We start from the raw sequence: 27633 nt of genomic DNA, 5'->3' as shown, positions 1-27633 counted from the left end.
CCTCCGCGCCCGCCCCGCCGCCCTCCGCGCCGCCCCGCCGGTGGGCGGTGAGCGCCCGGCCCGGCCCCTCATGGCGGCCGCTCCCCTCAGAGGGAGCCCCGCGAGGCGGGAGGAGCGGGCCCGGCCGGGGAGCCGGGACGATCGTAGAGTCAGGATTCGGGGAGAGAATTCAAAGAAGCGGTTAAATGCACCCAGTAATGGGGTGCTTGGGCTGCTAGCGGTCTGCTCAAACGCGTTACGAACACGGGAAATGTGCTTGATGCCTGGACAAAGCTTTCGGGAACCAACCGAGGACAAAATTCTTGCCTGTGAGGGTGGTGAGGCCCTGGCACAGGTTGCCCAGAAAAGCTGTGGCTGCCCCCTCCCTGGAAGGGTTCAAGGCCAGGTTGGACGGGGCTTTGGGCAACCTGGGCTAGTGGAAGGTGTCCCTGCCCGGGGCAGAGGCTTGGAACTGGATGGTCTTTAAGGTCCCTTCCCACCCAAACCAACCAGTGATTCAATGGTTTTCCCCAAATGCACTAAAAAGGCAATTAGATCTTTAGATGTCCTTATTCCCTCATGCTTCTAGGGTGTCCCTGCCGCTGCTGGGATCCGCTGACTCGGCCCTTCAGCTGCTCTGGGTGACCCACGATCTGTAAAGCCAAGCCACGAGCCGTGTCCCGGGCAGGAACAAGCAGCTCTCACACTTGAAGCGTTTCATAGGGACTCGTTTCAGGGCATGTCGGGGTCGTTTCAGGGCTTTGGCTGCAGGGACAGTGAACAGATCATGACCTGCTGATGTTTGTGCTGCTCCCAACAGCAGACGTATCCCCAAAAAAGATCTTTCTGCTCTTGTTCCAGCTGCCTTCAAGCTGTAGTGGAAACATGCCCGACTTCCCCTTGCAAAGTCTTGGTTCTTTGTTGAGATGCAAAGGTCTCACTTCAAAGTTAGCTTTTTGCTTTCATTAGAAGAAAGAATAACATACAAATTGCTGTGCTAGGATCCAGCCTGTGCAGTTCCTTCTTAGTTTAATAATTTAAACAACCTGGCTAGACTGAGTTATCTCATCATGGATGCTGAGAAGTCCTGGCTTGGTTTGCATTTGGATGGGGAATGATGGGTGTGACGGGCTGTAGCCAGACGGCTGTGGTTGGACACGGGAAGAGTTTGAGGCCACAGAAACTAAATAAATTGAAAGCGCCGTGTGTTTCCATCAGCAGTGGTTAGCCAGCAGCCACGAAATATTTTGGTGGCTGTAGTGCTGGGTGAAGAGTTGACAGCAGCGCATCCTCGGCTCTCCTGCAGCGCAGGGCAGCCTGGGCTTTGGCTCTGTGTGAAACAGCTTTTCCACTTTTCCCATCAGGGTCGTATCGGTGTGACAGACCCATCGGTCCCATGGACGCTGGCGGGAATTACAGCGTTGGAGGGTTCATAAGCACAGGACCGAGGTGCTGAGCTAAACGGGGGGCTGTGCCTCCACTGGGACGGAGGGGCCGCAGGGACCTGGCTGGGGTTGGAACAGTTCCCGTCCTGGGGCCACTTCGGTCCATTTGCCACGTGCTGCCGGCACGAAGGGAATGTGGTGAGCGCAGCTCCTGACCTGCACGCCGACGGGGAGCTGCCATGACGAACACATCACCGTTATTGCAGCACACCTGCAGCTTCCGCTGTGCAAAGCCAGAACTGCTGCAGCCGCTCGGGAGGGAGAGTGCTCCGGCACCTCGATTCTGCAAATAACCCACATCGGCTCGCTCAGCGTTACCATGGAAACGCAGCGAGGGCTCGGAGATTTCTGAAAAGCAAATACCGCAGGCAGAGACCGCATAGGAATTGATTGCAAGAAACACTGTGGACTTCCCACAGCCGTGAGCTGTAGGGCAACAACCATGTCCCCCACCCCGTGGGGTGACTTGCGGGCTGTCACGTTTGTGTGGCGTCAGAGCGGCCTGTGGACAGCCATCGCCCCAGCCCCTGCCCCTGCCTCGCCTTCCTACTGCACTTTGCCCCCTCGGAGGTTTGGGGAGCTGCTGCATTTGAGGGTCGGCCTTTCAGCATCCTACCACACTGCTCGCACAGCCCCAGCGATGGGATGGATTTGGTTTCAATTCAAATGCTGTGGGTCTCTGTCGATTGCAAAGGGTCTGGCTCTGGCTTTAATCTCCTGTGCAAGTGGCTTTGGCAGATACAGTGCAGAAAGACAGAGGAGGCAGCCGGCAGCTCCCAGTAAAAGCAAAACATGTTTTGATGAGAGGAAAAAACTACAACGGTGCAAGAGAGCCCGGCACGTGCATCTGCCGCCACAGCTGCCCTGTTCTGCCCACATCCCGTGTCTCTGCATACTTTATGCAGCCTTAACGTTACTTAGGAATGGCTCCAGGGCTGGGTTATATGTGTGACTAGCATGCAGGGTATTTTTATGATAATTTATGCATGTTATTGTTTCTGCGTTTACAGCTAGCTGTTCAAATGTTGAAGAACTTCCTGGTATCTGAACAGGCTGATTTTCTTTCCTTGCAAAGGCAGCAGATGGAAGGAAACAAACACTTCTCTGCAGAAGTTGAAGTTTAACCAAGGAGTTCTAACAAGCACAGCGTTTTCTTTTTCTCTGTGTTGAAGTGATTAGAGACAGCAGTGCTCACAGACCAGGGCTTTCGCTACCGGGAACTGCTTGGGAGCGCAGGGATTTTTTTCCCCAAAAAAGCAACAATTAAAAAATTATCTGCATTAAAGGACCCTCTCTCCAAATCCTGTAATCAAAGCATCTTTTTAATCTCCACCATCTGTCACCACTTCCTGCTCCCGCACATCCCACTTACCTTCTCACCCCTATTTATAAGAAAAGGAGAAACAAGATTCCCTGTTGGATGGATTTGGAGGGGACCTGCTCTTTTCTGCAAGCACCGCTCACTCCTTAGCTCTCCCAGCAGTGCCCAAATCCCAGTTAGGAGTTTGCTAGGGGAGTCACAGCAACTCGATGTACTAGGGCAGCGCACGAGCAGGCAGCTCTGGAGAGCACACGTGCCAGTCCCTTCCCGTTTTTGCAGACGAGGCTCCCATGGGAAAGCTGGCAGAGCTTCACTCCTCACCACGTTAAAAACTGCTCGTCTATGCAGTAGGGGATTTAGTCTGGACAGCAAGATTAAATTAACCATTGGTTAATTGTGATTTCTGCAGTACGCTGAAGAAATAACGGAGCGACAAAGATCGCTGGTGAAATCTGAGTTAGGGCTCCAAAAATCAGGCTCGGACAGAGTTGGCTGTGCTGGATGAAGGCAGTTTGGAGCAGAGCTGTCTGCCTTGCCCTGTTCACAGCCCGGCCTGTCAGCACAAACTTGGCCACATCACTTGAGATCTGACCCTCAGTTCTGCTGTTGAAGTCCCGTTGGGAAAGTCTTCCATCTCAATGCTGCTGCTATCTTCATTCCCCTTCCTTACAATACTCGTGGCTTATTGGGGCGTAATTTTCTGCACCAGTAATCGAGGCGCTGCTTACGAATAACTGCTTGGGCTGTAGGAGCACGTGCCGTTACAGCAGACCCGACGTGAGCAAGCAGCTTTTGTCGTTACAACAAACAGCCATGGAAAACTGCAGCTGCGTGCCCGTTCAAAGCTGCGCACAGAAATCCACGCCTGGATCTGCCGTGCCGGGGAGCCGCCCTCTGCCGAGGTTGGACGAGGTGTGGTGCTGTCGTGGGGCTTGGGGCCAGGGCCCCCCCGTGTGCTTTCAAGGCCGTGTCTGAGCATGTTTGACCCGGCAGCGTAAAGTCAGGCCCATCCAGAGGGTTGCAGCCACGCTGCCCGTGAAACAGCTGGGGTTCATGCTCACACAGACTGTGGTCTCACCGATTCTGTCTCTCTGAAGAGGCAGCAAAACCAGAAGGACCCAGTGATGCCCTGACCTACTGTAGATACATCAGTAACATGGTTTTAAACCAACTCGAGATGAGAATAATACTGTACTCTGTCAGTAAAGCTTTGAACTGGCAAAAAGCTAAAAGATGATTCAAATACAATGTCGTACCGAGTACAAAATATTAAGACATTGAAGAGCATCGAGGTATATAGTGGTGCCTCAAAGTAAAACTAATTTCATGTCAGAAGCTTGCTAGAAAGAATTGACAGCTATATCAAAGTCAACTACATATGAGAGACCCATCTCCTGCTTATTGTCCTGTCTTTACATTTCCACAGTTTGCAGGACTCTTTCGTGATGTTTTGGGGAGGAACATCCGTTAGACATTTATTAATCCTTAATAAATCTCTTCAGCCTAATTATACAACTGTAATTCCAGAAGTTATTCCACAGTGTGAAAACAAGACACGACATAGATGTATGTTCAAACCCTGTGACTCCATTTCTTGCATATTAAGTACTTGTGCCTCCAAGGAATGCTGCTCACTTCATAGTCGATGACAAAAAATTCTTTTTCAGTAAACCATAAATGCACCGACAACCAGTGAACACTACAATCAGCTACTGGGACTGAAGGAACCAAGCGGGCAGCAGCAGCTCAGCCCCCAGCCAGGCTGACAGAACCCTCCGCTGAGGTTTTGTGGGCAGCACAGTGAAGGTTCTGCTGGTACCAGTGCTCTTCGGACCAGACTCGTAATAAAGTTTCCATCTGCCTTAAGCCCAGTGTTGCAAACGGGTGGAAAATCCAGCCTTTTAGTGAACAACACTTCACTGTCACTTACTTTTTCTTAACCTGCCAGTTGCAGCCTGCTTGCATATGATTAAGCTATTAAACTGGAGAGCTTCAGAGGTACAATCTGACCCATTAGCTCATGTGAACATTTTGTCTTTGCTTTTTTCTTAATTGGGTCATTTATCACTAAAAGATTAGAAGAAAGATCTAGTTTAAACATCTTGCTTATTTCTTACTAGTCTAGCTTTAAAACACCCTGCCTTTGAGGTTTATTATTTAGCTTTTAGAGTTCAATATTTATTACAAAGTGTAGATTGAAAGTGCTCCCTTTATTGCTCAGTCATACGCAGTAATTAAAGGAACACTTGTTTCAGGATTTCAGAAGACTCGCTGTACGGTGATTCTGTAATACTTTCAATTACTTTCAAATACTTTCACAGCACATCCCGTGCGGAAGTCTCTTAAAAGCAATGACTTCAAGCTTCAGAATGTCTCTTGGGAGAAAAGACATTTTGCACTGGAGGAAAAGTCAAAAAACACAGAGGCATGAAGTGATTTGCCTAAAACGATGTGGGAAATGAAAGGAGAACGAGTCATGCACGGTGACCACAGCATCATCTTTCTACAGTTTCCCCATCTAAGGAAACAAAATAAATACAGAAAAAGCAGCTGGAAGAAATTGCCATTACCCCTCCTGAATTAGTCTCACTCAGAGGAGATGGCCTAATTAGGCAGTGATTTGCCTCCAGCTGGCCCCAAAATGGCATGGACACAAACTGTTCCACCATTTCTTCAGGATACATTCCAGCATCTTTGCTGAGGACATGTACAGGTTGCTTCTTATTTTAGTCTCTCCGATGTCCAAGTCAATCAGTGTACAGCTAATTACCACTGTGGCTATAGCCTTACTTAGGGATATAATCCCGCCTCAACAGCAAGCAAATCCGTGCATGCCATGAGGACAGCTTCAAAGAGATTCTTAGTGCAAATTGTGAATCTTGTGGAAAGGTGAAACCCAAGAGTTTGTCAGTGCCTGCAGCTCTCATTCCAGCTCCTTCAAAGGGATCTGTGTTCCGAGAAACCTGCATTCTCCTTGTGTCTCCAGCGTTTCTCAGGAATCACTCTTTGAGGTTATTCCTGGCTAAAATCCTTTACAACTCCTGCCTCTTCTTCAACATCAGAACTGTGATGTTCATTGGTCTGACTGAGACATGGGCGAACTATCTCCTGCAAAAACAGAATACAGAAAAAAACCCCAACCTGATTGTGGTAATGAATAATGAGCGTTAAGGCATGTATTTACGACTGAGTACGCAGTTCAAACCCATGTCCCCAGGTTTAAACGCTTGTGACTCTCTGAATTTGCAGCTTGGAATCCCAGCGGGGCTGATTCAGCCTTCCTCGTCCTAAAGCTGATATATTTAAGTCCCATCAACCTTAGAGATTGATGTGGGTAGTTTTGTACAAGCCCGACTATAGCTGAACCGTGCACGTAGAGAATAAAGGTTACACAAGCTGGAAAGTCTCTTAACCAATGTAACAACGCAAAAACCCTCTGGATAAACAAACTTCTATCTCTGCGTGGTTTCCTACGCGTGCTTCTTCTGGAATGAGATTTCGAATCTGCCATGCCATCTGCTTTATGTGGCTCGAAAAGATCCGACGGCGCTTTCGGAGGAGTTGGCCAACATCTCGTGTTTGCTTCACGCTGCAGCGCAGCGCGTCGCGGGCCTCTTCCCTGCCCGGGCAGGGAGCGGCGGCATGGGCCTGTGTTGGCACGAGGGCGCAGGGCTGGCGACAGCGGTGGGTGTCCAGGACCACGGCTGGGCGAACGTGGCTCAGGACCCGCCGGTTTGTGCCAGCGCTGGCCCCCGCGGGTCCTCGCTGAAGGGGTGTTTTCAACATGGGTTTAACATCCATTTTCTGACTCCCTGGGCTTCTTTACCACTTTCTGTGGAAGCTTTCACCCTCAATAATTGTATGTTGAGTTTCATAATAGATAAGGTATGTCGCGCACAGAGCTGGTGGGGTTACTTCGGCAGCTTTTGGGGTTACTTCGGCAGCTTTTGGGGTTGCTTCTGCGGTTCCCACAACCTGCCAGGGAACGTGCAGCATCCCCGCGGGCACCGGTGCGCCGCGTCCCCGCCACGCGCCCACCCGTGCCCCCGGGCTGGCTCTGGTCGCCCCCCGGGCACCACCGGGGACCGCCCGGTCGCCCCCTGCTGCCCTCACCCCCCGCCCCGGGGCCGGCTCTGGCCGCCGGCGGGACGCGGCCCCGGGCCCGGCCCTGCGGGCGGGGCGGGAGGCGGGTGCGACCGAGCGTGACGGGCGGAGGGGCGGGAGCGGAGCCCGCAGCGAGGAGCGACCCGGCTGCCGCCGCCTCCGCCTCCGTAGCGCCCGTCGGGAGGCGGCCGGGCCGCGCCGCCGAGCTCCCTCCCCCGCCCCTTCCCCGTCCCGCTGTCCGAGCCCCGCCGAGCGCCATGGCGGCCGCGGCCGCCGAGCCCAGCAGCGGCCGGTACCAGCAGGTGAGGGGGGGCGGCGGGTACGCGAGCGCCGCGGCTCCGTAGGCCGCGCCGGGGAGGCCGGAGGCCGCGGCCGGGCGGGGACCCGTCGTGCCCCCTCCGCGGCCGTGCCCCGGGGAGCCGGGCGGCGCCTCAGCCCTGGGCCTAGGCCTGGGCTTGGGCCTGAGCCTGGGCCGGGCCTGCGGGCGCCGCTGTCCCGCTGCGGGGAAAGCGCGGGGGGGGGGGGGGGAGCGGGGCGGGGAGCGGGCCCGCGGCCTCCGGCAGCGCCCGGGGCGGAGGCCTCGCAGCTACCGCGGGGGGCCCCGCCGGCGGAGGCCGTGGAGCGCCGGGCGGAGCGCGGCGGAGGGGCCGGAGCGACCTTGTGCGCAGGGTGCTGTCCCCGCCGGGCATTTTCCTCGCCGGTCCCCTGCCGTGCTGCAGGAGGCTCCGCGGCCGCTCCCCTCCAGCCCGCAGCCCAGCGAGATGCAGCGAGCTTGTCCTGCATTGTCTTGAAATTGCCGTTAATTTTATTTCATCTTTTACGTGTGGTCCCCCCCCGGCTCAGATTGAAATCCCCGTAGGCCAGAGGCTGCCCTTAAAGACCTCCCTCCTAAACTCGGCGTTGTTCTTCCTTGCCACCCTCCTGAAGGAGAGGACGCGTTTGCTCGGGAGTATCAGCCTCACAGAGGGATTCGGGGTCGGTTGGGCCCCGCTGTGTGACCCGGCTCCTGCTGGTGTGTTCGTGACACACAGACGTGGAGACTTCGTTACTTAAACTAGGGGAGAAATCCCTCAAAACGGTACATGGCGCTCTCCCCTGCTTCACCGAGATTCTTATCAGAAATCCTTGTGTTATGACTTTGCCTTGGTAGCGTTTTCAGCGTGGGTAGGCTCGCTCTCTTCAGAATACGAGATGCACCTTCCCTTGGGATCGAATATTAGTCTCATCGTGACAGCTGAAGGTCTGTTTTTTACATGCTAGAAATGTAGAAGTTAAGTAAAACTTAGGCTTTTTTTTTTTGTTGTTCTGAGCAAAACAGATGTGCCTGCTTACAAAAACAAATCTCTTTGTTGTTGTTCTCGGAAATGGTAGGTAGAAATAACCAGGTCTCTTCACTAATCGCCTTTCCTATCAGAGCCCTGCCATTGGTGTTGACCCTGGCAAACGTCTTCACAAATGTCCTTTGCGAAGGGATCTGGCTTTGTGTCCCACCACCTTGAGCCTGTGGAAATAGGTGACAAAATGTGCTGAAGAACTCTATTGCGTTGCTCTTCAGTGACTCTCTATCTGACGGATAAACACAATCCTGGTTTCCTCAAAGAGAAACGTGTAAAGCTGTCGTTTTGCCAGGTCCTGCTGACCCATCCGACAGACACACAGACACCGCTGTTGCTGTAGAGCATAACTGCGTGGCACTGCAGAGATTAGGGAGGCAGGCTGTGCCCAAAGGGTTTATACTGCTAAAGGCAAACAGATAATGGAGGCCCCGTGAAAGGACTGGTGTAACTGGAGTGCAGAATCAGAAACTCACATGTAAATGTATTTACTTCTGCGTAGCTGTTTAGAAATTGCTTTTTTTTTTTTTCCCCCTCGTGCTCTGCCAGAACCCTGGTGCTCATATTGTTGTAAAGTGTGTTATTGCTGAACTGGTTCCTCATGCTTGCGTTGCTCCAAAAACCCTGCAAGCTGTGAAACTAAAGACGCAGAGTTGGTGTTTAGATGAAGAGGAGATGAGAGGGTGGGAGAGTCTCTCTAGCATTGAATGTGTCAATTTTTTTTCCATACATTGAAACCTATTGTGTGTATGAATGTAAAATTAACAAACATACCACGTGCCAACGAAGTGAATTGATAACCGTAAGGGCTAGAGCTGAATACAGGATCCAGTAAGGAGAGGTAGCCTGTAGAGATTCAGAACAAGCTCATTTAATCTTTATAATAAAGTTACTGGATTATGAGGCAATGGAGGAGAACTGGTAACTTTAAAACTTGGTAATTTGGGGGGAGTGGGGTAATACATTAGTGGAGTTTGTCACATAACTAGGCGGTTCCTGTACGGCTAAACATGATACCCCGTGCCAGCGTGCCGTCGTGTAACCCCTGCTCCGGGAAGCGTCCCTGGTGTTTCGACCTGTGTGTAGGAACAGTACTGTTGGGGTGTGGGCACTCCTTGAACATGTAAAACATTTGTAGGATTCCTTGAGTGTGTGTATTTTCAGAAAAAAAGGTGATAGTTAATGAGGATGATTTGAGGACGACAGCAATGGATAACTGAGTTTGAAACCTGTGTGTTTCTTTGTCCCCCCTGCCTCAGCTCTGCAGACGAGGGGTGGGCCGCGCAGCCCCAGCAGCCTCCCTCGCTGCAAACTCACAACCTGCGTGCGTTCACCAGTACATGCAGTGTGAAAGGGGTGTTCGATGCCGTATGTTTTATTTCTAAAGCTAACTTTCTAGCCCTTGTGTTTTGTTCAGGAGTTAGATAATCTGATAAAAAATAGCCTGCGATGACGCCTTTGGATGATGTGGCAGGCTGATCTAATATACTGAGGAAGTGCAGCTCGATGAAGAATAAAGCTAAAACTCCAGAAAAAGGATCTCGGCTTGCATCGGGAGCACGGGCCGGGGTGGTGAGTGGGAGCCAGGCAGGGTGACCGGGGCAGAGCGCTGTTTCGGTTCCTCCTCTGCAGGTCGGGTGACACGGCTGTGCTTCTTGGAGATGGGAGTGGGAGATGTTTGGGAGGAAGGAAGGCTGCAGCACGCCCTGCTGTCATTATTCTGGGTAGTGCTGTGTCCCAAAAAGGGACGTTGGGAGGCTGTTGTCACTTAGACCTGCCTTTGGGATAGTTACACGGGGATGTTGTTAGGATTAGGTGGCTTAAAGCCTTTTGCGCATAACGCCTGGATTGTGAGTTCAGTGGCAGAACTGTATTTCATCCCTAGAATAGAAACTAGCTTCCATTCTGGAAAAAATAGCCAGGCTTTTAATAGGCTTATTTACACTGTATGTTAGCAGAGGCATGTTTTTTACTTGAAGCATTTGAAAATATATGGGATGTACATGAGTAATGTAAACCCACCTAGAAAATGGTGGGTGTGTTAAATAACGAAGACATATTCATTTTTAAGAGATATTTCTTCCTGTTCCACTTGTTGCAGGCTTACATGGATCATGAATCATTTCATAAGGGGAGGTGCCTATGGGAAACACAAGGAAGAAAGATTTTGCCAGTTGTTTGGTTTTCTTTCAGTGAAACTGTGGAAGATACAAGGTGAATACAGTTTAAAATCCATGAAGGACCACAGTGCTAAGTTAATGTCGGGGAAGGCTGGAGTGAAACAGGGAGGCAGATGTCAGTCGTCACCTTGTACTTACCTTAAGCTTGTCTTTAATTTTTCAGTTGAAATGGGCACACAGTTGGAAACTAAAATATGAGAATATACCAAATCTTTTAATGTCAGCTGATAGAGTTAGCGATGTCAGTGGCTATTTGTTTCCTTGGTGAGGTGCTAGTAGTGTGCAGATGTGCTTGCTAAAGACACAGGTGAAAAAATTTCTAGGGTAGGTTGTTTTCATTTTTTTTTTCTTTTTTGTATTCAGACAAGGAGAGTAGGAGATGTCCATTGATATAAAACCAGTAAAGATTTTTTTAAAAAAAAAGTCACAGAGTAAAATCATGCCTCTTGCACAGCTGCCACTCTTGGGTTCTGCTGGAGCTGGTGGGGGCTGCACGCTTTGTCTGAAGCTGCTCAATGTCCAGCCCAGTCTGTGTTCAGTCTCACTGTTTTGTTCTGAAATACCTACTTCTGTAGGCAAGAGTACCTCTCAGGTGACTTTGCAAGGTTTTAGTGATTCTGTGTGAAAAACTAATGATAGAATTAAAATATATTCCATCTCTAAAATATCAAAGGGCTTGGGAGAGGCAGTGAAACAGTAGTAGGCCAGTATCGTCACGTAGCTGGTGTAACAGGAGAAAGTAGCCTTGCATGCAAACTGTTTAATAAAATATTATCTCAGGTATCAGGGTTGTGTTGGACTCTTGGCTGGGCTGCTTTGGTGACTTTTCTCTCATCACTAAAATTCAGTGGGGCTCCAAAGCCTCATCTGGGAAGCAGATGTAGGAACAGTCCCTCAGACCTTCGGGTTGTTCAGTGGCTCACAGGAGTTGTGGTACCTCTTTATTGTGGGCTTGGCATCGTGTTTTAAAAGTACCATACCGAAAGCAAGTAGCAAAAGTTCTGTGTGTGTGTGAATTCTGATTCTTTGTCATTGGGACTAATAAGAAAAATTCAATATTGAGGTGTATCCGATCATTCTCTTTCTGCCTCTTCTTGTGAAACATCCAAATTTGATACATGGTGGAACAATGGGATTTTTTTCATTGAAGATACTTAACATTCTTCATATGACAATTTAAAAAATGTGATACTTTAAAATGCTTAAAAGATCCGGAATTCTTTATGTGATGTCTTAATGTCCAGAAAAATGTTAATCTGATCCTAAATATTACGGTAAGGCCTCATGCTTTGTTAAGCACGTGAAATTTAATTACAGCTATGTAAGATTAAAACCTACTTCTTCTGCATTAAGACCTTGAATGCTCAGACCTAAGGACAGTCTGCAGGCACAGGTCTGTGCTGGCCCAAGTGCTTGTTTACAGTCTAACCAGACCAGTATAATTCATATTATACAAAAAAGTATAATTTGAACAGAGACGATGGAGTCAGGTCAGCGTGTTTCCCAGGACCGAGACGTATTTCCATGTTGTAAGGCCATTAACTGCAGTGAGTCAGTGAAGAACAACATCCTCAGGAGCATAGGTTGTGTTTTGATGGACAAAAAATACATTTTGATTTGTGTTTTTACTTTGGTAGCTGGGAGGGTCGTTGCAAACATACCCTTTAGGCGGATGCTCCCGCTGGTCGCTGGTTTGTGGTCTGCGCATCCCGCTGTGGGGGAGCACCCAGGAGCTGGTCCAGCTGGGGAAAAAAAAAAAAAAAAAGCACCATTTTTAGGAGGGGAGGTGGATGGTTTTCAGTCCTTTATTGAAGTGAAGGAGTAGCTCAGGTTGGCGGAGACCTCAGGAGGTTGTTCCGCAGAGTTGGGCTGTGCTCAGGGCCCTGGGCAGAACCAGTTCTGCGGTGCAAGGCTTGGGCAGGAGCATCAGCATCTCCCGGGGCGGGGAGAAGCCAGGGGAGGGTTCGCTTCGACGGCGCCACTGGGGTAGACAAGCTGTTGGGGGCTGTCACTCCTGCGGGTGAATGAGCTGGGAGTGCCTACGGGAGAAAACAGTTATTTGCTCATGGAGGAGAGGACTGATGCCTGTGGGTTGACTTGTTGAATAGCTTGTCATTATTCCTGCTGATCAGTAAGCTGGTACGAACTTATAGGAGTCTGCAACACCGTTGGGCAAAAGTCAGGATTTCAAATCAGGGTATGTTTAAAATGAAGCATAAGTCAATAAAAATAATCCTCTTCCCTTCAGAGCTGGTAGCGACTTCCATTTGCTTCCGAAAGGCCGGAGATGGAAGGAGAAAAGTAAAGGGTGTTGCAACGGGGATGAAGCGTAACCTTTCGGTGGGCAGGCTGTTCCCTTGCTGGAGTACTCTCAGATTTCATAGTGATACACATTTTTGGTTTTTTTAACATTTGGCTTGCAGAGGTTATGATTTCATTGTTCTGAAAAAATCAATCCTGTCACCTTTTAAAAAATTATTGATTGTCTTTCTGTCATTAGCCTAAATATCTGTCTTTTTGGAATCTCAGAGAAACCATAGTAACAAGAAAAATGAGATCTGATTAGGGTTATCTTCATTCTAGAATTCCTCTGTGGGATTTCTGTGCCATTCTACCTTGTGTGCCAGAACATAAAATAAGGACTGAAATGCAGTAAATGTTGATGATATATGGCTGAGTTAATGTATTACTGATGATATATTGCTAAGGCAAAGCTTATGGTAATGCTGATTTAGTGTAGAGTATTTGTGTGCAGCCTAAGGACTTGGGGCAAGGGGAGGTTAAAAAAAAAACAAACTCTGTCAGCAGCCCATGTGCAGTGTTTAGCAAATTTGGAAGAATTAACAAATATATTTATTGGAAGTGCTCTCTTCAAAGTTTACAGGGAAATATTTCAAAACGTTTTGTAAGTTGTGAACTTTAATGCTACTGTGCTCTGTATATTTACACAGGATATGTCTCAGCCAGGGGGAAGTGGCGGACAGAGGCGATATCTTGCTTGGAGCCAAGCTTGTGATGGCGTTTTTTGGAAAATAAATGTCCCTGGGTCTTACCCCATTCTGCCAGGCAACTTTCTGTTGTTTTAGCAATCCAGTGAAAAAAATCACAGCCAAACTTTTAACTGTATGTGTTGCAGTAAAGACGGTCTATTTTTTCATGCCACAAATGCAAGAGTCATACTTTTAAGAGCTAAAATCCATCAGTGACTCAAAGAAGGAATACCCCACAGCCTCAGCAAAACAGGCAGCAGCCAGGCGCTGCTTTGTGGGGTTCTCAGGGTGCTGAAGGCTCCGGGCAGCGGCCGGGGGCATCGCCTGCCCACCGAGGAGCCTGTGGCGAGTGCCAGGGCGAGGGCCCGGTGACTCATTCTTCCTGTCACATGAACCCTTACTGCTTTGCGAATAAGCACTTAGTTGAATTTTAGATGCCTGGAATCATTAGGAAGGCTGGAAGGCATTTGTGTACCTTGTCCATTAGAAGAAAAATCTGTTTTCTCTAAGTGTATACCTCCTACAGCCTCTAGCTCAACTTCAAAAAGCGACTGCGTCTGTTCTGCCATTACCTCAACCGTAATGGTTTGAAGCCGGCAGTAAGTTCAGCTTGCTCTCTCCCGCATGATGTTGTTGTAAGAATACGTATTTCTTTTTGCTGTTGAAAGAAGAACCTTGTAAGAATTCCAGTGGTAGGAATGAATATTACACTCAACTGTCTGTGTCTTCTTTTGTTTCATCTCTTCCAGTGTTGTCACATCTAGTGCCTTCCTTCCCCCTCCTTGGTGATTGTTCTTTTAGGTTGTATATGTTTTCCTTCTTAAAAACATCAGGGTTTTAATTTCTGCCGCCCCCTCGCTAGGAGAGCAGGTACTGCAGGGCATGCGGTATCCAGGGCGCCCCTACTGTGTCAGAGCCTTTCCTCCTTCCTTAATAGACTGGGTCCTGCATAGGCAGAAGGAAAAAAAAGGGGAGAGGTATTGAATTTTCATGGATAGACTGAAAATAAGCATGGTGGAGCTGGGACAGTCTGAATCAACTAGTTTGATGCTACATTTTACTGCGTTATCCTTTAGGTTGCCCCTCTCATGCTGTGTGCAGGCTGCTCTTGAATTTCTCCAGCAGTGCTCTTTTTTAAATTTTTTTTAAAGGTTATTTTAATAGGCAATTACTTCACAAGTTAGTTTGCATTTTCTTCTAATGACTGAACTCCATAGGGTTTATAAAATAAGGCATTTTTGGTTCTTGGTAAGGGCTCATGCTGAGTCAGCTGATTTGAAAAAGATGAAGATGTGTTGCTGTTGTAGGAGCTGCTGCAGCTTATTGTGTTAATTGCTTGGTGCCCTGAGGCTAATTAAAGCTGCAGCCCTGGAGGCAGGTACCTGCCACCTCTGCCCCATGTACCCCGCGGCCTCGCTCCCGGGGTGCAGAAGGGGATTGATTTGGTGTGGGTTCACGACTGGCTGGGGGCCAGCATTTTAGATGTCTGTGGCTGACAGCCACAGCGTCTGTGCTAGGAGGTGCTCTTGGCATAATACGGATTAAATTTTCATCCGGATCACTTAATTAATTTCTCCTTCTTCAAGGAAGTGGTTCAGCTTTGTGCCATGTGGGGAGTTCTTACCCTGAAAACTTGGGGCTGACCAGCTCCCTCTTTTTTTTTTTTCCACCTCTCCCATTTGGAATGGGGAGAGGATGGAGGCTCGCTGTTGGAGTAGCAAGGTGAGCTTCATGAAAGGTGAAACAGTCCTGTGATGGTCTGTTGTTTTGGCACAGCTCGACTGGGTGACACTGCTGCTGAATCTTTCCTAGTGCTTCCCAGTGTTGTTTCTTGCCCTTTCCTGCTCTTGGCCAACCCCTTGGACCTGCCCACAGAACTGCTCGCGTCATCGCCTGCTAACCCAAGGCATTTAAACCTCTCGAGGTTAAACTCCTTCAACACCAGGTGTGTTTAAAGTCTTTTTGACATAACTGGCGCGGGGAGCTGTGACGCAGCGGGGAGGACGGCAGCCTCCATGCCGAGGAGCTGAAAAGCCAGCGGGGACACGGTGTCTGGCCACGGTGCGATGAACCACCCACCTGCAGTTACTTGTTCTGTCTGTGCTCGTGTGGCTGCCCAGTTCATGGCAGAGGAAAGGAAACAATCCACGCTCCACTCGGCAAGCTTGCAGGACTCAGATGTCTCACAGTTCAGACACACAACTGTGGTTGGATGCCAATGTCCAACGAATTGTGCTTAAAACACCTGAAAAAGTTTTGGCTTTGACTTTCACAGAGGGCACAGATGTAGTCTGATATTTGATCTTAGGCAGCAAAAGGAATAAAAAGCCAAGACACAGAACAGTTATGTATAAAACAAGGCCTTCATTTAGAAGTATGAGCTGATTTTTATATTTTTTTTTTCCTGATAAGACATACAAGTAAAACAAGAACATATCCCCCCCCGCTAAATGCTTGGGAAGGACTTGAATGGCAACATGTCTCTCCAAAGAAAAGAAAGCAAAATAATGGATGGCTTCAAGAGTGTTAGCAGGGGTGTGCAGGGGGGATAGTTCAAGAAGATGATAGGGAAGAAGCTGCAGGATTGCTGCTTTTCGTGGTGATTACAAAAGAGAGTAGTGCCTCTCTGTTCAGGCCCGTGGTTCAGTCCCAAGGTGCTTTTTTGAAATGAGTTGCATCAAAACTTAATTTCTTTGTTGATGAGATAATAAGAAACAGAAAGAAGAAAAAAACTAGATGGCAGCTGGTTTGTAAATTCCTTTCTGGTATGTTCTGCTTCGAAGGCTCCTGGCCTGGTAAGGACTAGCTTCTCTGATCAAAGCCTGCGTTTTCATACCTGCTTCATGCAAGTGACACTAGATTTGATAAGCTGTATGGTTATTTATACAGGGTCTGTGGGAAGCGCAGTGCACAAAATAAACTCTCTCCTTTTCAGTCATACGGTGTGAAAGGTTGAAGGGAAATGGCAAGATTCATACCGATATGGATCATTACGTAATGTATCCATGGAAAAAATCCTTCCTTAGCAAAGCCACAGGCAGCGATGGAGTCTTTTCTTGGCTATCTCCTGCTATCTCCTCGACTAAAAGAGATGTAACTGCAGCTCCTAAACAGTGTGAGCTGAGGGATCTGAGGAAGTGCCAGGGAAATGGAAAAATACTGAAATGGTGCGTGCTGTGCCTTGTCAAAGTCCAGGTGTGTGAGGATGTGATTTAAAACCACATTAAAACTGAGATGGCATATTGATCATTTCAAGTGGGAGTACTTCGGTGTGAAGCAGAGCAACTGCTTGCACACCCCGTGATGCTGTAGAACAGTCTTCTTCCAGGAGAGTCTGCCATAAGCAATTAAAACTACAGTGGTAATTTCACAGAACTCGAGAAACCCTGTTAACCTCTCTCGTGTGTGGGTCTGTTCAGCTGCAGAATGAAGAGGAGCCAGGCGAGACTGCACCAGTGGTGAATGATGCCCCTCCGCCTTACAGCAGCATTTCTGCGGAGAATACAGGTAAATGGAGCTGAAAGGAAATAGCTAGGTTTGCTCTCTTGTTCTTTCTTGCCTCCTTAATTATTCTCCTTATTGACAGATGGCATTGCAGCATCCTTACTAAGACTGCAAAGGATCAGAATTGATCCAAAGAGACTATTGTTACTTGTGGTTTAGAAGATGCATTTTGGCTACATTCATCTGATGTCATCCCATCAAGTGGTGTTCAAGTTACATTTCACAGTGTTCTTAGTAGATTGAAGACAGTTAAAATCAAAGTGCTGTGAGGATTTGTGGTTCCCCTCTCATTATTTGGCATTTGGATGATACTGTGCTCCTTCCAAAAAGGGCTTGTTACTTAAAAGGGATTAAAGAATTCACTCTCTCTGCAGTTTTCAGTAACTAAGGACTTGGTCAGAAGGGTTATGCTTCTGAATCATTGTACTGTCATGTCACTAACAGCTTTTAACAAAACAGCTTATTTTGTGTTGGTTATCTATCAGAGTATTTTTGGCTTAGGTAAATATTCTCGTTTTTTCCCTCCAGAACTTTCATAGTCAATTGTTCAGATAAGATTTGTGAATCAAATGCAACATACTGTCAAACAGCCAGCCAGCTTGGGACAGAAGTTTGAATATCGTGTCTGTCAGGCAGCCTGCTGAGTACCCTGCTTGGCCCACTAACCGCAAAGATGGCCCCTGAGGGCTGGTTCCTTAGTGCAGCCCAGCGACCGGGCTCAGAAATGCTACGTTTGATTTCTGTTTCGATCCCTTTCCCCTCCATCAGAAAACAGTTTGGAGTCTGTCTCTGGAAAAATTGGTCACCAGTGGCCTAAGGCTTACAGTGATGCTTCTTTGACTCACTCAAACCACTTGAGTTTGAAAATATGACTGCTTCTGTTTACTGAAGTCAGGAGAGACGCAGCATGTATCATTGTTTTAAAAATAAATATAGCCAGGCATTTTAAAGCAGCACTCTGTGTATTACTTTATATCAGATAAGGTGCTCCTGTGTTTTTTTGCTTTCTGTTTTGGGATGGCAAGAGGCTAGAGGGTGGGGAGGGGACAGGAGGGGCAGGCTTCAGCAGCCTGGGGTGTTGGGGTCATCTGAAGTCATCCCAAACGCTTCTCATTCCCAACAGGGTGTTCTTAAGGACCTGACAAGTTACCTTCTGTCTAACTTTTTTCTTTTGCAGCTTATTTTGACTACAAGGATGAGTCAGGATTTCCTAAGCCTCCATCTTACAACGTGGCCACAACACTGCCTAGTTATGATGAGGCGGAGAGAACCAAGGCTGAAGCCACAATTCCCTTGGTTCCTGGAAGGGTGAGTCTGCTTGGCTGGCTGTACGTCCTTCGTGTTTCTTGTGTAGAATTTCTGGTTTAAGTCCTGCTGATCAAGTGTCATGACTTTTTTTTTTTTTCTGGGGTGGTGATATTACATAGTCCCAAGAGTTCTGTGGCTGAATTTTTTTTTTTTTATTTTCCTCTGGGTGGCTGTGATGATGTCAGGCAGCTCAGTAATGCCAGCATGTGCTATCCAGATTAATTGACAAGCTGACAGAGGCACTGTACTGTGTCTGTGTGCACTGTCACTGTTTTTTTAAAAAAATATTTAGGATTAATTGTTCAGCCATCTTGCATATCTACCCTTGATACTCCTGCTGCTTACTTTTCCAGAGGTCAGTGTAGCCAGTACACGGATGATAAAACCATTCTGTCAGAAGAATTATTTTTTCATTTTTTTATTTCTTTTTGCTTTTTTTGCTTTTTTTTATCTCTTGTTCAGCCTCTTCTTCCACTCCTTGAATGTCCACTGCTTGTTATACTTCTTCATAGAAGCCAAATTCCTTGCTGAGATAAGTTTAATTTTTTTTTTAATGAGTAGGAGAATTCTTTACAGTGAGAACAAGAACATGCTGGTTCTTGACTATCTCAAAAAAAAAAAAAATACTGCCAGTGACTTAATGTTTCATGCCCTGCATCATCTCAGGATGAGAAGCAGGAATTTTACCTGCTTGCATTTGTAGCCTTTTGAGATTTAGGATTCCCCCCCGTGCCCCACGGGGGACTTTCCTTAAATGTAAACAAAGCATTTTGTATCCATCCTACACTGCTTTTTGAGGGCTGGACAATTTGCTGGCTCTTTCTTGAAGAGCCATGTGCAGAATTGGGATTGCTGCACGGACTGGACTGACTTAAATCCCCCCCCGTCTTGTCTCCCTTTGATTTGCAGGATGATGACTTTGTGACACGGGATGACTTTGATGACACTGACCAGCTGAGGATAGGAAATGATGGCATTTTCATGCTGACTTTCTTCAGTAAGTACATGGCGGAACTTATTTTTTTTCAAGGAGTGACCCCAAATAGCCAGAGTTATTTTCACACTTAATGTTTATGTGGCACCAGGAAAGACCTGTATGGAAGGGTTTTATGGTTTTTGTTCTCCTTGGAATATAAAGAGGGCTTAACCTTGCTCCTTTTCTCCTGCTTTCTCAGTGGCATTCCTCTTCAACTGGATTGGATTTTTCCTGTCTTTCTGTCTGACTACTTCAGCTGCAGGACGATATGGGGCCATCTCTGGGTTTGGTCTGTCTCTTATTAAGTGGATCCTTATTGTTAGGGTAAGTTGTGTAGTGCCAAAATGTGTATGTAGACACTGATACTCTTTTTCCCTAGCTTGTTTTTATCTCACTTATAGTGAAGTTAGTTAGAAATTTAGCTTTTTATAACAAAATAGATTTTGAGCCCCTTATTCACCGAGAACAGAGTTTTTTCATCATTCTGTCCTGTTTATATGCTGGAATTGTTGTATTAAAAGAGAATAAAGATTGCACACCCAAGTATGGTGTGCTCTGACAGAGCCACTCTGTTCGATCAAAATGTGTGTTGAGCAGTAACAACGATCTGATCTTTGGAAAACATTTATCCGGATAAAGCGAGCCCTGCTGTCAGCACAGGGATGTTTCTGTCCAGTATGATGGTCCTTAGGTGCTCCTCTGAAGAAAAAAAAAAAAAATTCTCTAAAATGTGGGATAGCCGATGAGAAGAGGGAAATGGGGATTTAAAAACTAGTAAGTGTGAGGTTTGCTTTTCGCTGGTGGAAGAAGAGGCAGCCACTGCGTTGTCACATGGATGGGAGAAGCCCGCTGGTGCCCTCTGGTGCGACGTGCCTGCGGCACAAGCAGCAGGGGATCGGGAGGAAGCACGCTTTTCTGGTTTGTTTTATTTTCGTATAAACTGGGCATATCCAGGCCGTTAAAACATCCACTGTGCTCCCCTCCACCAGATCACACAGGGAGAGGAAGGGGATGGCTGATCAGAACTAGTTTGTGTTATGGGAGCCTGGATGGAAAATCTCTGCTGGGCGCAGACCTCTGCCTACGGAAGCAAGAAAGGCTGATGCAGTATTTTCAAAACTTGGAGGGGGAGAAAGAGGAAACCTTTCTTGAGAGGGGAAAAAAAAAAGAGGATATAAATGTGCTGATGCTGAAAGGAATGAGAAAAAAAAAAAAGGTCAAACTATTTTTTGGAGGGACTGTGAGAAAATACCAGAAAAGCTTTATTTGGAGCCCATGAAAGGAAGGTGTCTGTGAAAAGGGCATGCAGACATCCCAGGCCAAATTTTAAATATCAAGTGGAAAATCTCATTAGCTGTGCGTAAGTAGTAGTAGAGAGCATTAGTGTTAGGGCTGTCACTTCATACCTGAGCTTTTTGGGCTAGGAATTGTGATTTGTAAATATAGCATCTGTTAACTTTTTCTGTAGAAAGTTAAGATTTTTGGGGTCATCTTGTAACTGGTGTTAAGAGCCATTTGCTGGATTAAGAAAAGTGACAGAAACAGGTGACCTTAACTGTGGATTTGATATAACTTTGATAACAAGCTTACCTTTTGTTAGGTTTTTAAACTTGAAGAGAGTGGAAGAAAATTTATACTATCTTTACCACTGACATAGTGAACTTCAGTGCTCTGATACTGTTGGTGCCTTTCTATTGGGACAATTACTGCCTATTGAATGCAAAACTTGTCAGAGAGTTCCATAAATTTGGGATTTCTTTTTTTCAACTGTACTTTTGATTGCTATACTATCCAACCTTATGGTGTAATTCATGTGATGCACTGCTGCAGACCTGGTCTTCCCTTTCAGAAACTGCAGCTGTGGTTTATAAGCATCAAAGATATCAGGGAAAACAGGAGTATTTGCCCAGTAGTGTCTTTCTGCTCCACTGATGGCAGGAGTTCATGGCTGGTATGGAATGTTCCATTCCCCTTGGTTAGAGTTGGTCTGATGTGTGTAGAAAAGGCTTAAATGAAAGTTTGTGGAGGTAGCTTGTTCCCTGCAGTCTGTGCAGCTGATGAAGTGTGGCATTCTGTAAACTCTCCTCTGTGCAGCGGGCGTGATCTGGTTACTGCTGAAATTGGTGAGAATAGATTTGGGTTCAGAAACTTGCATGTGTTCCAACTTGTATCTTTTTTTTTTTTTTTTTAGTTCTCCACTTATTTTCCTGGTTACTTTGATGGCCAATATTGGCTTTGGTGGGTCTTCCTCGTACTAGGTGAGTGTTGGTGTGGGGAGGGAGGGAATGCATGCTTGAAAACTCTGTAAGGTGCAGTCAGGGCTTTGATCTTAAATGGAAGAGTGGGTTGTGTGGGCTTTCTTTTTTTCTTTTTCCACCAAGTGACTGGATCTCATTTGAAGTCAAAAGTTTTGTGATTGCCCAAGGAGAGTTTGTTCTTGAGATTGCCTGAAATGGAAAGATAGGTGTCATTGATACAAAAAAGGTGTATTTAGTCAGCTATTGTGCATCCCAGTTAGGCCCCTCCGTACTAGTAATGGTGAGTTGAACTGCTCACTCTCTGATTGAAGAAGCAACACCTGTGTTAACTGGACAAATATGTTTCTTCCATCTAGGTTTTCTGCTGTTTCTCAGAGGATTTATTAATTATGCAAAGGTTAGGAAGATGCCAGATACTTTTTCCACTCTCCCCAGAACCAGAGTTCTCTTTATTTACTAAAGGTAAACTTTCTGCTTTCCTGAATTTTTTCTGTTTTGTTTTTCAACTCTATTCAGTGACTATTCTAGGCTAGACTTTTCTTGAAGATTTTTAGAACACAAGGCAGCAAAAAACAGTTGTTTCTTGGTATCCCATTCACAGCTCCTGTTTCTACAGAGTCCAGACTGACTTGGTGGGGAGCAGAGAAATACTTGACATTTCTTCCAGAGTTTTTGCTTACAGGAATTGTATATTCACTAGATTCCATGACTTGAATTGTAAGAACAAAATCTCTGCCCCTTGGTATTGCACTGTATTTGGTAAGCGTGGCTTTCAGAGTAAATCACATGCCTGGAACACGTGGTATGTCCTAAACATGAGTAAAGGTCACAAAATGTTGTTAGAAGATTGTGTCAGTGTCTTTGGCTTATGTCCCGGAAAGAACAATTTGTCTGAATTTTGCATGCCGCCTGAATTTTCTGCCAAGTTCCTGAAGAAATTCAACACTTGCACACCTTTGCTCTTTGAAAACCCCTCCCACATACTTGAACATACCGTCCTGAACATCTTGAACATCTTTCAAAACCCCTGATGCCTAAAAGTCTTCCGCTTTAAGGCTGAACCTTAACGTTGCTGACTCCTTAATGGGACTTTCAAGAAGGAGGCTTAAGTAGTTGAACCCTTCTAGCATAATTTCCTGCTTACAGCAGATAATGGCCTTGCATTAACTGTCCCTCCCGGAGGGGAAGGAAATCCTCTAATAGGTTGCTTCCCAGATGGCGAATGCAACACGATGGTCCCTTTAGAAATATCACAATAACGCTACGTTTCCCCAAGACAGGGTTGAAGCAATTGCAGCTGGGACAGTGGTATCAAGAAACCAAACAAACCACAGCTTTAAATTGGGGGTCATTAAATTGTTCAGATCTTAAAACTGAGGCTTGATTTTTCCAAATGCACTTTCCATTTATTAGAAACTGCAAATTGCGTAAGATTCTGCTTCATTTCTAGTCTGTAATGAGAATGTGCTACACAAAAGGGGCATTGTGGCAGTGTTTTCCAGCTTGAGTTTTCCACTGGTGATAGTGTGTAAAAATAGTTCAGTCGATTTATTTAAGTGTTTCAGTTCTGTTTAACACAGTGATGGTTTATGACCTCCTCCAGGATTTGTAATATCCTCTCAAATTCCTGCTGAGTCACCAGAGGGTTTATTTCCCCCAGTTGTATGGTCACGTACTGTGTTTAAGCATCAGCTATATCATCTGTAGTTTGTTCTCACTGAACAACTTTTTTCTTATTTTGCTTCTTTACTGAAACTTAGTTTTTCATGTATTAAAGGAACTGTGTGGTTTCTTGTTGCACACTCTTTTCCTGTGTTTGGAATTTGAAATCACAGTTTTAGAGACCTCACTTGACTCCTTGCTTGTGAGGATGGAGGTTTAGGGCATTTAAAATTTTTTTATTTAATTGTTTATTTTTTGGTAATTTTAGAAAAGATTTCAAAAAACACTCTTTCTTTTGGATATATTGAGATAAATGTCCAGAAGCACTTCTAAATGTTACAACTTTGACACTTTGCCTGAAAATAAATCTTTAATCCTAAATTCTGAGCAGGGAAACCACAAAAGACTTGGATTTTCAGTGTATTATTGTTCTGGAGATTAGATTCCCTCTGTAGGGCGTAATGAAAAGGGCATGGCGAAGGATCATTCTCATTTTAGAGCGGGGATAGTTTTTAGAAAATTAGGAGGGGAGGAGGAGAGAAATAATTAGTGCAAACCAGAAAATAATAACTGGTGAAAACGGATCTGATGGCAAGGCTGGTGTTTACTCTTGAGCCGTTGTTCCTGGCAGCGCCCAGCCGAGCACGTCAGCTGTCCGGCGAGTGGCGGGGCTGGTGCTGGGCCGCGGGTCGGAGCAGTTCCAGCGCCGCGACGTCCCCCTCGTGCAGGAGCTGAGAGAAAGATGCAGAACCCAGAATCGTCCTGGGTGGATGCAGCAGCTAAAGACACAGTCCAGTTTTGTTCTCGCCGTGCAGATGCAGCGTAGTTTCGTACACCCGGAGGTTTTTATGCCAGCGTTTAAGAGCACTGTCTGCTTTAGCATCTGTTTTCCCCTCAGGAATTTTAACCCTGCAGAACTATAAAGCATGCACAGAAGTACTGAGGGGTTTGCTAGAGCCACGTCATTGTGTTACCGAGGTGCTTTATAAGCCTTTAGACATCCTGCACTCTTTGTGAACTACATCCTTCTCTTATCCGAAACGACAATCTAACTATAGTTTCAATATTCAATATCCTTCTCCAACAGATGTTTTCTGGCAAATGTCTTCCTGCGTTAGTGAATTCTCCCTCAAGAAGCAACAGGACACCTGCAGGAAGTGAATCAAGACTGGAGCAGAAGAAAAAATAATCACCTGCTTTAAAATAAATAAATAAAAGTACTGTTGAAAAAAAAAAAAAGGAGAAACATTTCTTTCTATTTGTTTCTAGGTGTAAAATTTTAATAATTAATGCAGAATTCTGTAATCGTTGAATCATTAGTGGCTAATGTTTGACAAAGCTATTGCAGTCCAGTCCGTGGCGTGCTCATCAAGCCTTCTAGAGATAGTTTGTGGTGATTGCGGTGGCGTGAGCCCTGTCCCCGGAGCCAGCAGGGGCCAGACTTGCTTTATTCCTCCTCCGTCCCCAGCGGGCCTGGGCTCGGCTCTGCTCCGGCCTGGGCAGCCGCTGACCCGGAGCAGGGGGATCTCAGGAGGGGAGGGCAGGGGCTGCGCCCCCCCCTTTCCCCCTGCACCCCCATTTCCCCCTGCCCCCTCCCCCTTTCCCCCTGCCCCCCCCCCCCTTTCCCCCTGCACCCCTTCCTGCTCCCCAGAGCCGCCCGAGGGGGAAGCGGGGCCGGGTGGTGCGTCCCGAGGTGTACGCAGGAGAGCGCGTTATTTTGAAGGTGGCACAAGTATTAATTTTTTAATAGTCTATCTTCTCAATGTTGTAGTATACTTTCCTTTCATACTACCTACTTTTTGGACTATATAGAGATTTTCATGGTACACATTGGTAGTGTAAAAATGAAAGATCAAGTTGCAACTTTGTATAAAAAATTACCTTGCAAAACACCCCCCCCCCTTTTTTTTTTTCCTTTGGCTTGGGACTTTTGAGACAATTCCTAACATAACTGTAATTCTTGCTTTTATAATTTGTGTTAGCAGAGACTCTGATGCATTATAAATGTAGATTTAATGTGCACTTTTGTGCTTTCTGCCAAGTGGTAATTCACTTTGGAGTTTTACTATGTTAAAACTGTAAATATAGCAGAACATTAATAAATGTCACTTATGTAGCAATTTTTGCTGTAGATCAGTGTTTAATTTAGTTTCAATGCTTCATTGCACCTGGTTATTGATCACAAATGCAAATTATCTGTGGGAATTTCATCATTTTTCCACAGAAGGGGTAACACAAATCTCCACTTCAAGGTGTCCGTCTTCCTTTTTGTAACCAGCTTTTCAAACCCTGAGACGCTCCTCAATGCCAGCCTGGCACCTCAGGAGAAGGCGATTCCATACATTTTTTGGGGAGGGTGTTGGATTTTTTTTCATAGTTTCACATAACTTATCTGCCTCGTGAAACGGTTTGTTCGTGGTTTTGGTTCATGGCTGAACTTCTCAAATGTATAGTCCTCGCAAACGAGCCGTTGGGGCTGACAGAGAGAGGTGGAGGTTACACAGAGATTTACTTCTTAAACGAAAACAAGTGTACACAGAATTATACAGTTCATCCTGCAAGGCAAAATCTGTAGCATTAGGGAACTCTGAATCACATTTGCCCAAACTTGGTAGATCAGCCTTGTGTTTACTCTCTTGGCATCTGGGCCTTATTTGGTCTTGTATATTCAGAGAACTCGAATATTTGGCATTCCTGGGCCTCTTCGTTCAGTGGCCTGAAGCTGCGGCCACCTCCTGCTCCATCGCTCCTCTGCAAAGAGCAGTTCTGGGGGGGCAGGGGAGGGATGTGCTGCCCGAAGTCGGTGGGTGATGGGCTCCAAAGAAACAGGCGTTTGCGTTGGGCGGGCATTAACACCAACTCCAAGCTCAAATAGTTATTTTGGGTCTGTGACAGCTCAGCCACTTTATACCGCATAAGTGGCAGGTCTGTGGTCATCTGCAGTGACCAAATAAATACCTTTGGCCTTCCTGCCTATGTTTTGTCAGCCAGGTTGTTATTTCCTTCCAGCATTGTAAACCTCTGATCAGGTTCAGACAGGATTCAGGCTTAATCTCCCAGAAACGGGTTTCATCTTTTGGGGAAAACATCATGTTCCGTCCTTCCCCGGAGAGGGGAGACAGCTGGATTGGCTCGGCCCTCACCATACTTGTGATTTCCATAGCAGGTTTAAAAAGTGCTGCCTCACCTGGTGACCTTTGCAGAAGACCCAGTGATGTGATTTTCCTGGCACTTGCTTGGGCGGGAGGGTTTCCATCGCACCTCTGTACTGCCTGCGCCTGAAACGGCATCTCTGAAACTCCAGCGTCGCATCGCTGCTCCCTCCCCTCCTCCCATTTTAGATTTGCTTATGTTCTGATAACCCCAGGCTTTCTTTGGGCTGTGACCGTCTATCTGAGCCGGGTCAGGCTGTGATTAGCACACTGAAATGTTGGGATGCAGCCTCTGAGCGAGGGGAGATGCGAACGAACCCGAGACCTCTCCTTTGGCCATTGGCTGTGGAGGGGATAACAAGAAACGCTGATAGAGCTTGAGATTCTGTAGCAAATCATCCTAAATTTAGTAATCTCACCATTTCTATGCAAGACGCATCAAGCTCTCTAGTATTCCTGTGCCTGGAAGAGGGATGGAGGCTCTGCGTGGTGGTGGGGGCACACGCGGACTGCGGAGCGGCCGTGCCTCGGAGGGAAGAGAACTCCAGCCGCCTGCCCTGGGCTTGGCCCTGCCCAGCGCTCCTGGTCCCTCCCAAAACCAGCGCCGAGGTGCTTTGGGGGCTCCCAGGTCCCCCCCTGCGATGGTGGGGTCTTTGCAGCCCCCCTTGCACCGGGCTGAGCAGCCTCTGCAAGACGTGCCAGTTGGTCCTGACGAAGGCCAAGGTTGGCGTGTGCGAGGAGGGGAGCGGCCGGCCGGGATGTCGGGGTGCTGGCACGGGTTATTCCCCGGTAAGTCTCAAGCTGGTTGAACTCTTTTGCATCAGTAACAGTCTCACACAGCAAAGCTCAGCTGTGTTACAGAGGAGTCGCTTTTTTTTTGGGTCCAAATACTAGAATTGTTTGTACAAGTGATTTTTTAAAATATTCTGTAATCATTTGAAAGTTGCTCTAAGGTTATTTTTCCAGGTATTGCAGGAAGCGCATCTTGAGATCTTATTTCCAGTTCCCATGAAAGAAGGAAAAGCAACTCAAGGGGAGAAGGATCAGATAAAGGGAGAACAGCACGTGCTGGAGGAAATCAAATCTGCCTACGGAGAAGGTAGGGCCGCCACGGAGGAAACAAATGGGATCTGTCCATTGTCCGTGCTCTTCCGCCTGCTCTGGTGGGAGCTCGGCCTCCAGTGAAAAGATTGGTGCTAATTGTCCATGGCATCCATGTGAAATTAGAGGATTAAGCTGAGGAATAAAACCACTAAATGGGAGACCTCCCACTTACTTAAAAAAAGACTTTTCCCCCTCCTCCTCTTGCCCTACCCAATACACAATTTTATTTCCAAGAAGTTGATAAATACTGCTAGATTTAGGAATGATTTCTGTGAGCCTTTTTGCATTAGTGCAAAAGTCCTTTCTCACAAGAAAA

The 27633-nt window shown here is 46.9% G+C and overlaps 1 protein-coding gene across 1 annotated transcript; it reads left to right on the top strand.

The window, feature by feature from the left end:
• The first annotated feature begins 6896 nt into the window (after positions 1-6896).
• On the top strand, positions 6897-25181 carry NDFIP1 (Nedd4 family interacting protein 1). Its single transcript, XM_074838292.1, has 8 exons — positions 6897-7151; positions 16773-16860; positions 18035-18165; positions 19075-19162; positions 19341-19465; positions 21333-21399; positions 21756-21861; positions 24149-25181. The coding sequence occupies exons 1-7, from the start codon at positions 7107-7109 to the stop codon at positions 21857-21859; spliced, it is 648 nt and encodes a 215-aa protein (XP_074694393.1). The 5' UTR covers positions 6897-7106; the 3' UTR covers positions 21860-21861; positions 24149-25181.
• The last annotated feature ends 2452 nt before the right edge of the window (positions 25182-27633 follow it).

Source organism: Strix aluco, chromosome 13, assembly GCF_031877795.1.
Source record: "Strix aluco isolate bStrAlu1 chromosome 13, bStrAlu1.hap1, whole genome shotgun sequence".
NCBI lineage: Eukaryota > Metazoa > Chordata > Aves > Strigiformes > Strigidae > Strix > Strix aluco.
This window is presented reverse-complemented; position numbering and strand designations above follow the sequence as displayed.

Excerpts from the sequence above, each read along its gene's own strand:
- NDFIP1 (XM_074838292.1), top strand. The coding sequence starts at position 7,107 with ATGGCGGCCGCGGCCGCCGAGCCCAGCAGCGGCCGGTACCAGCAG. Across the intron at positions 16,861-18,034 it reads CATTTCTGCGGAGAATACAG|CTTATTTTGACTACAAGGAT; the intron begins GTAAATGGAGCT and ends TTTCTTTTGCAG. Across the intron at positions 18,166-19,074 it reads TTCCCTTGGTTCCTGGAAGG|GATGATGACTTTGTGACACG; the intron begins GTGAGTCTGCTT and ends TTTGATTTGCAG.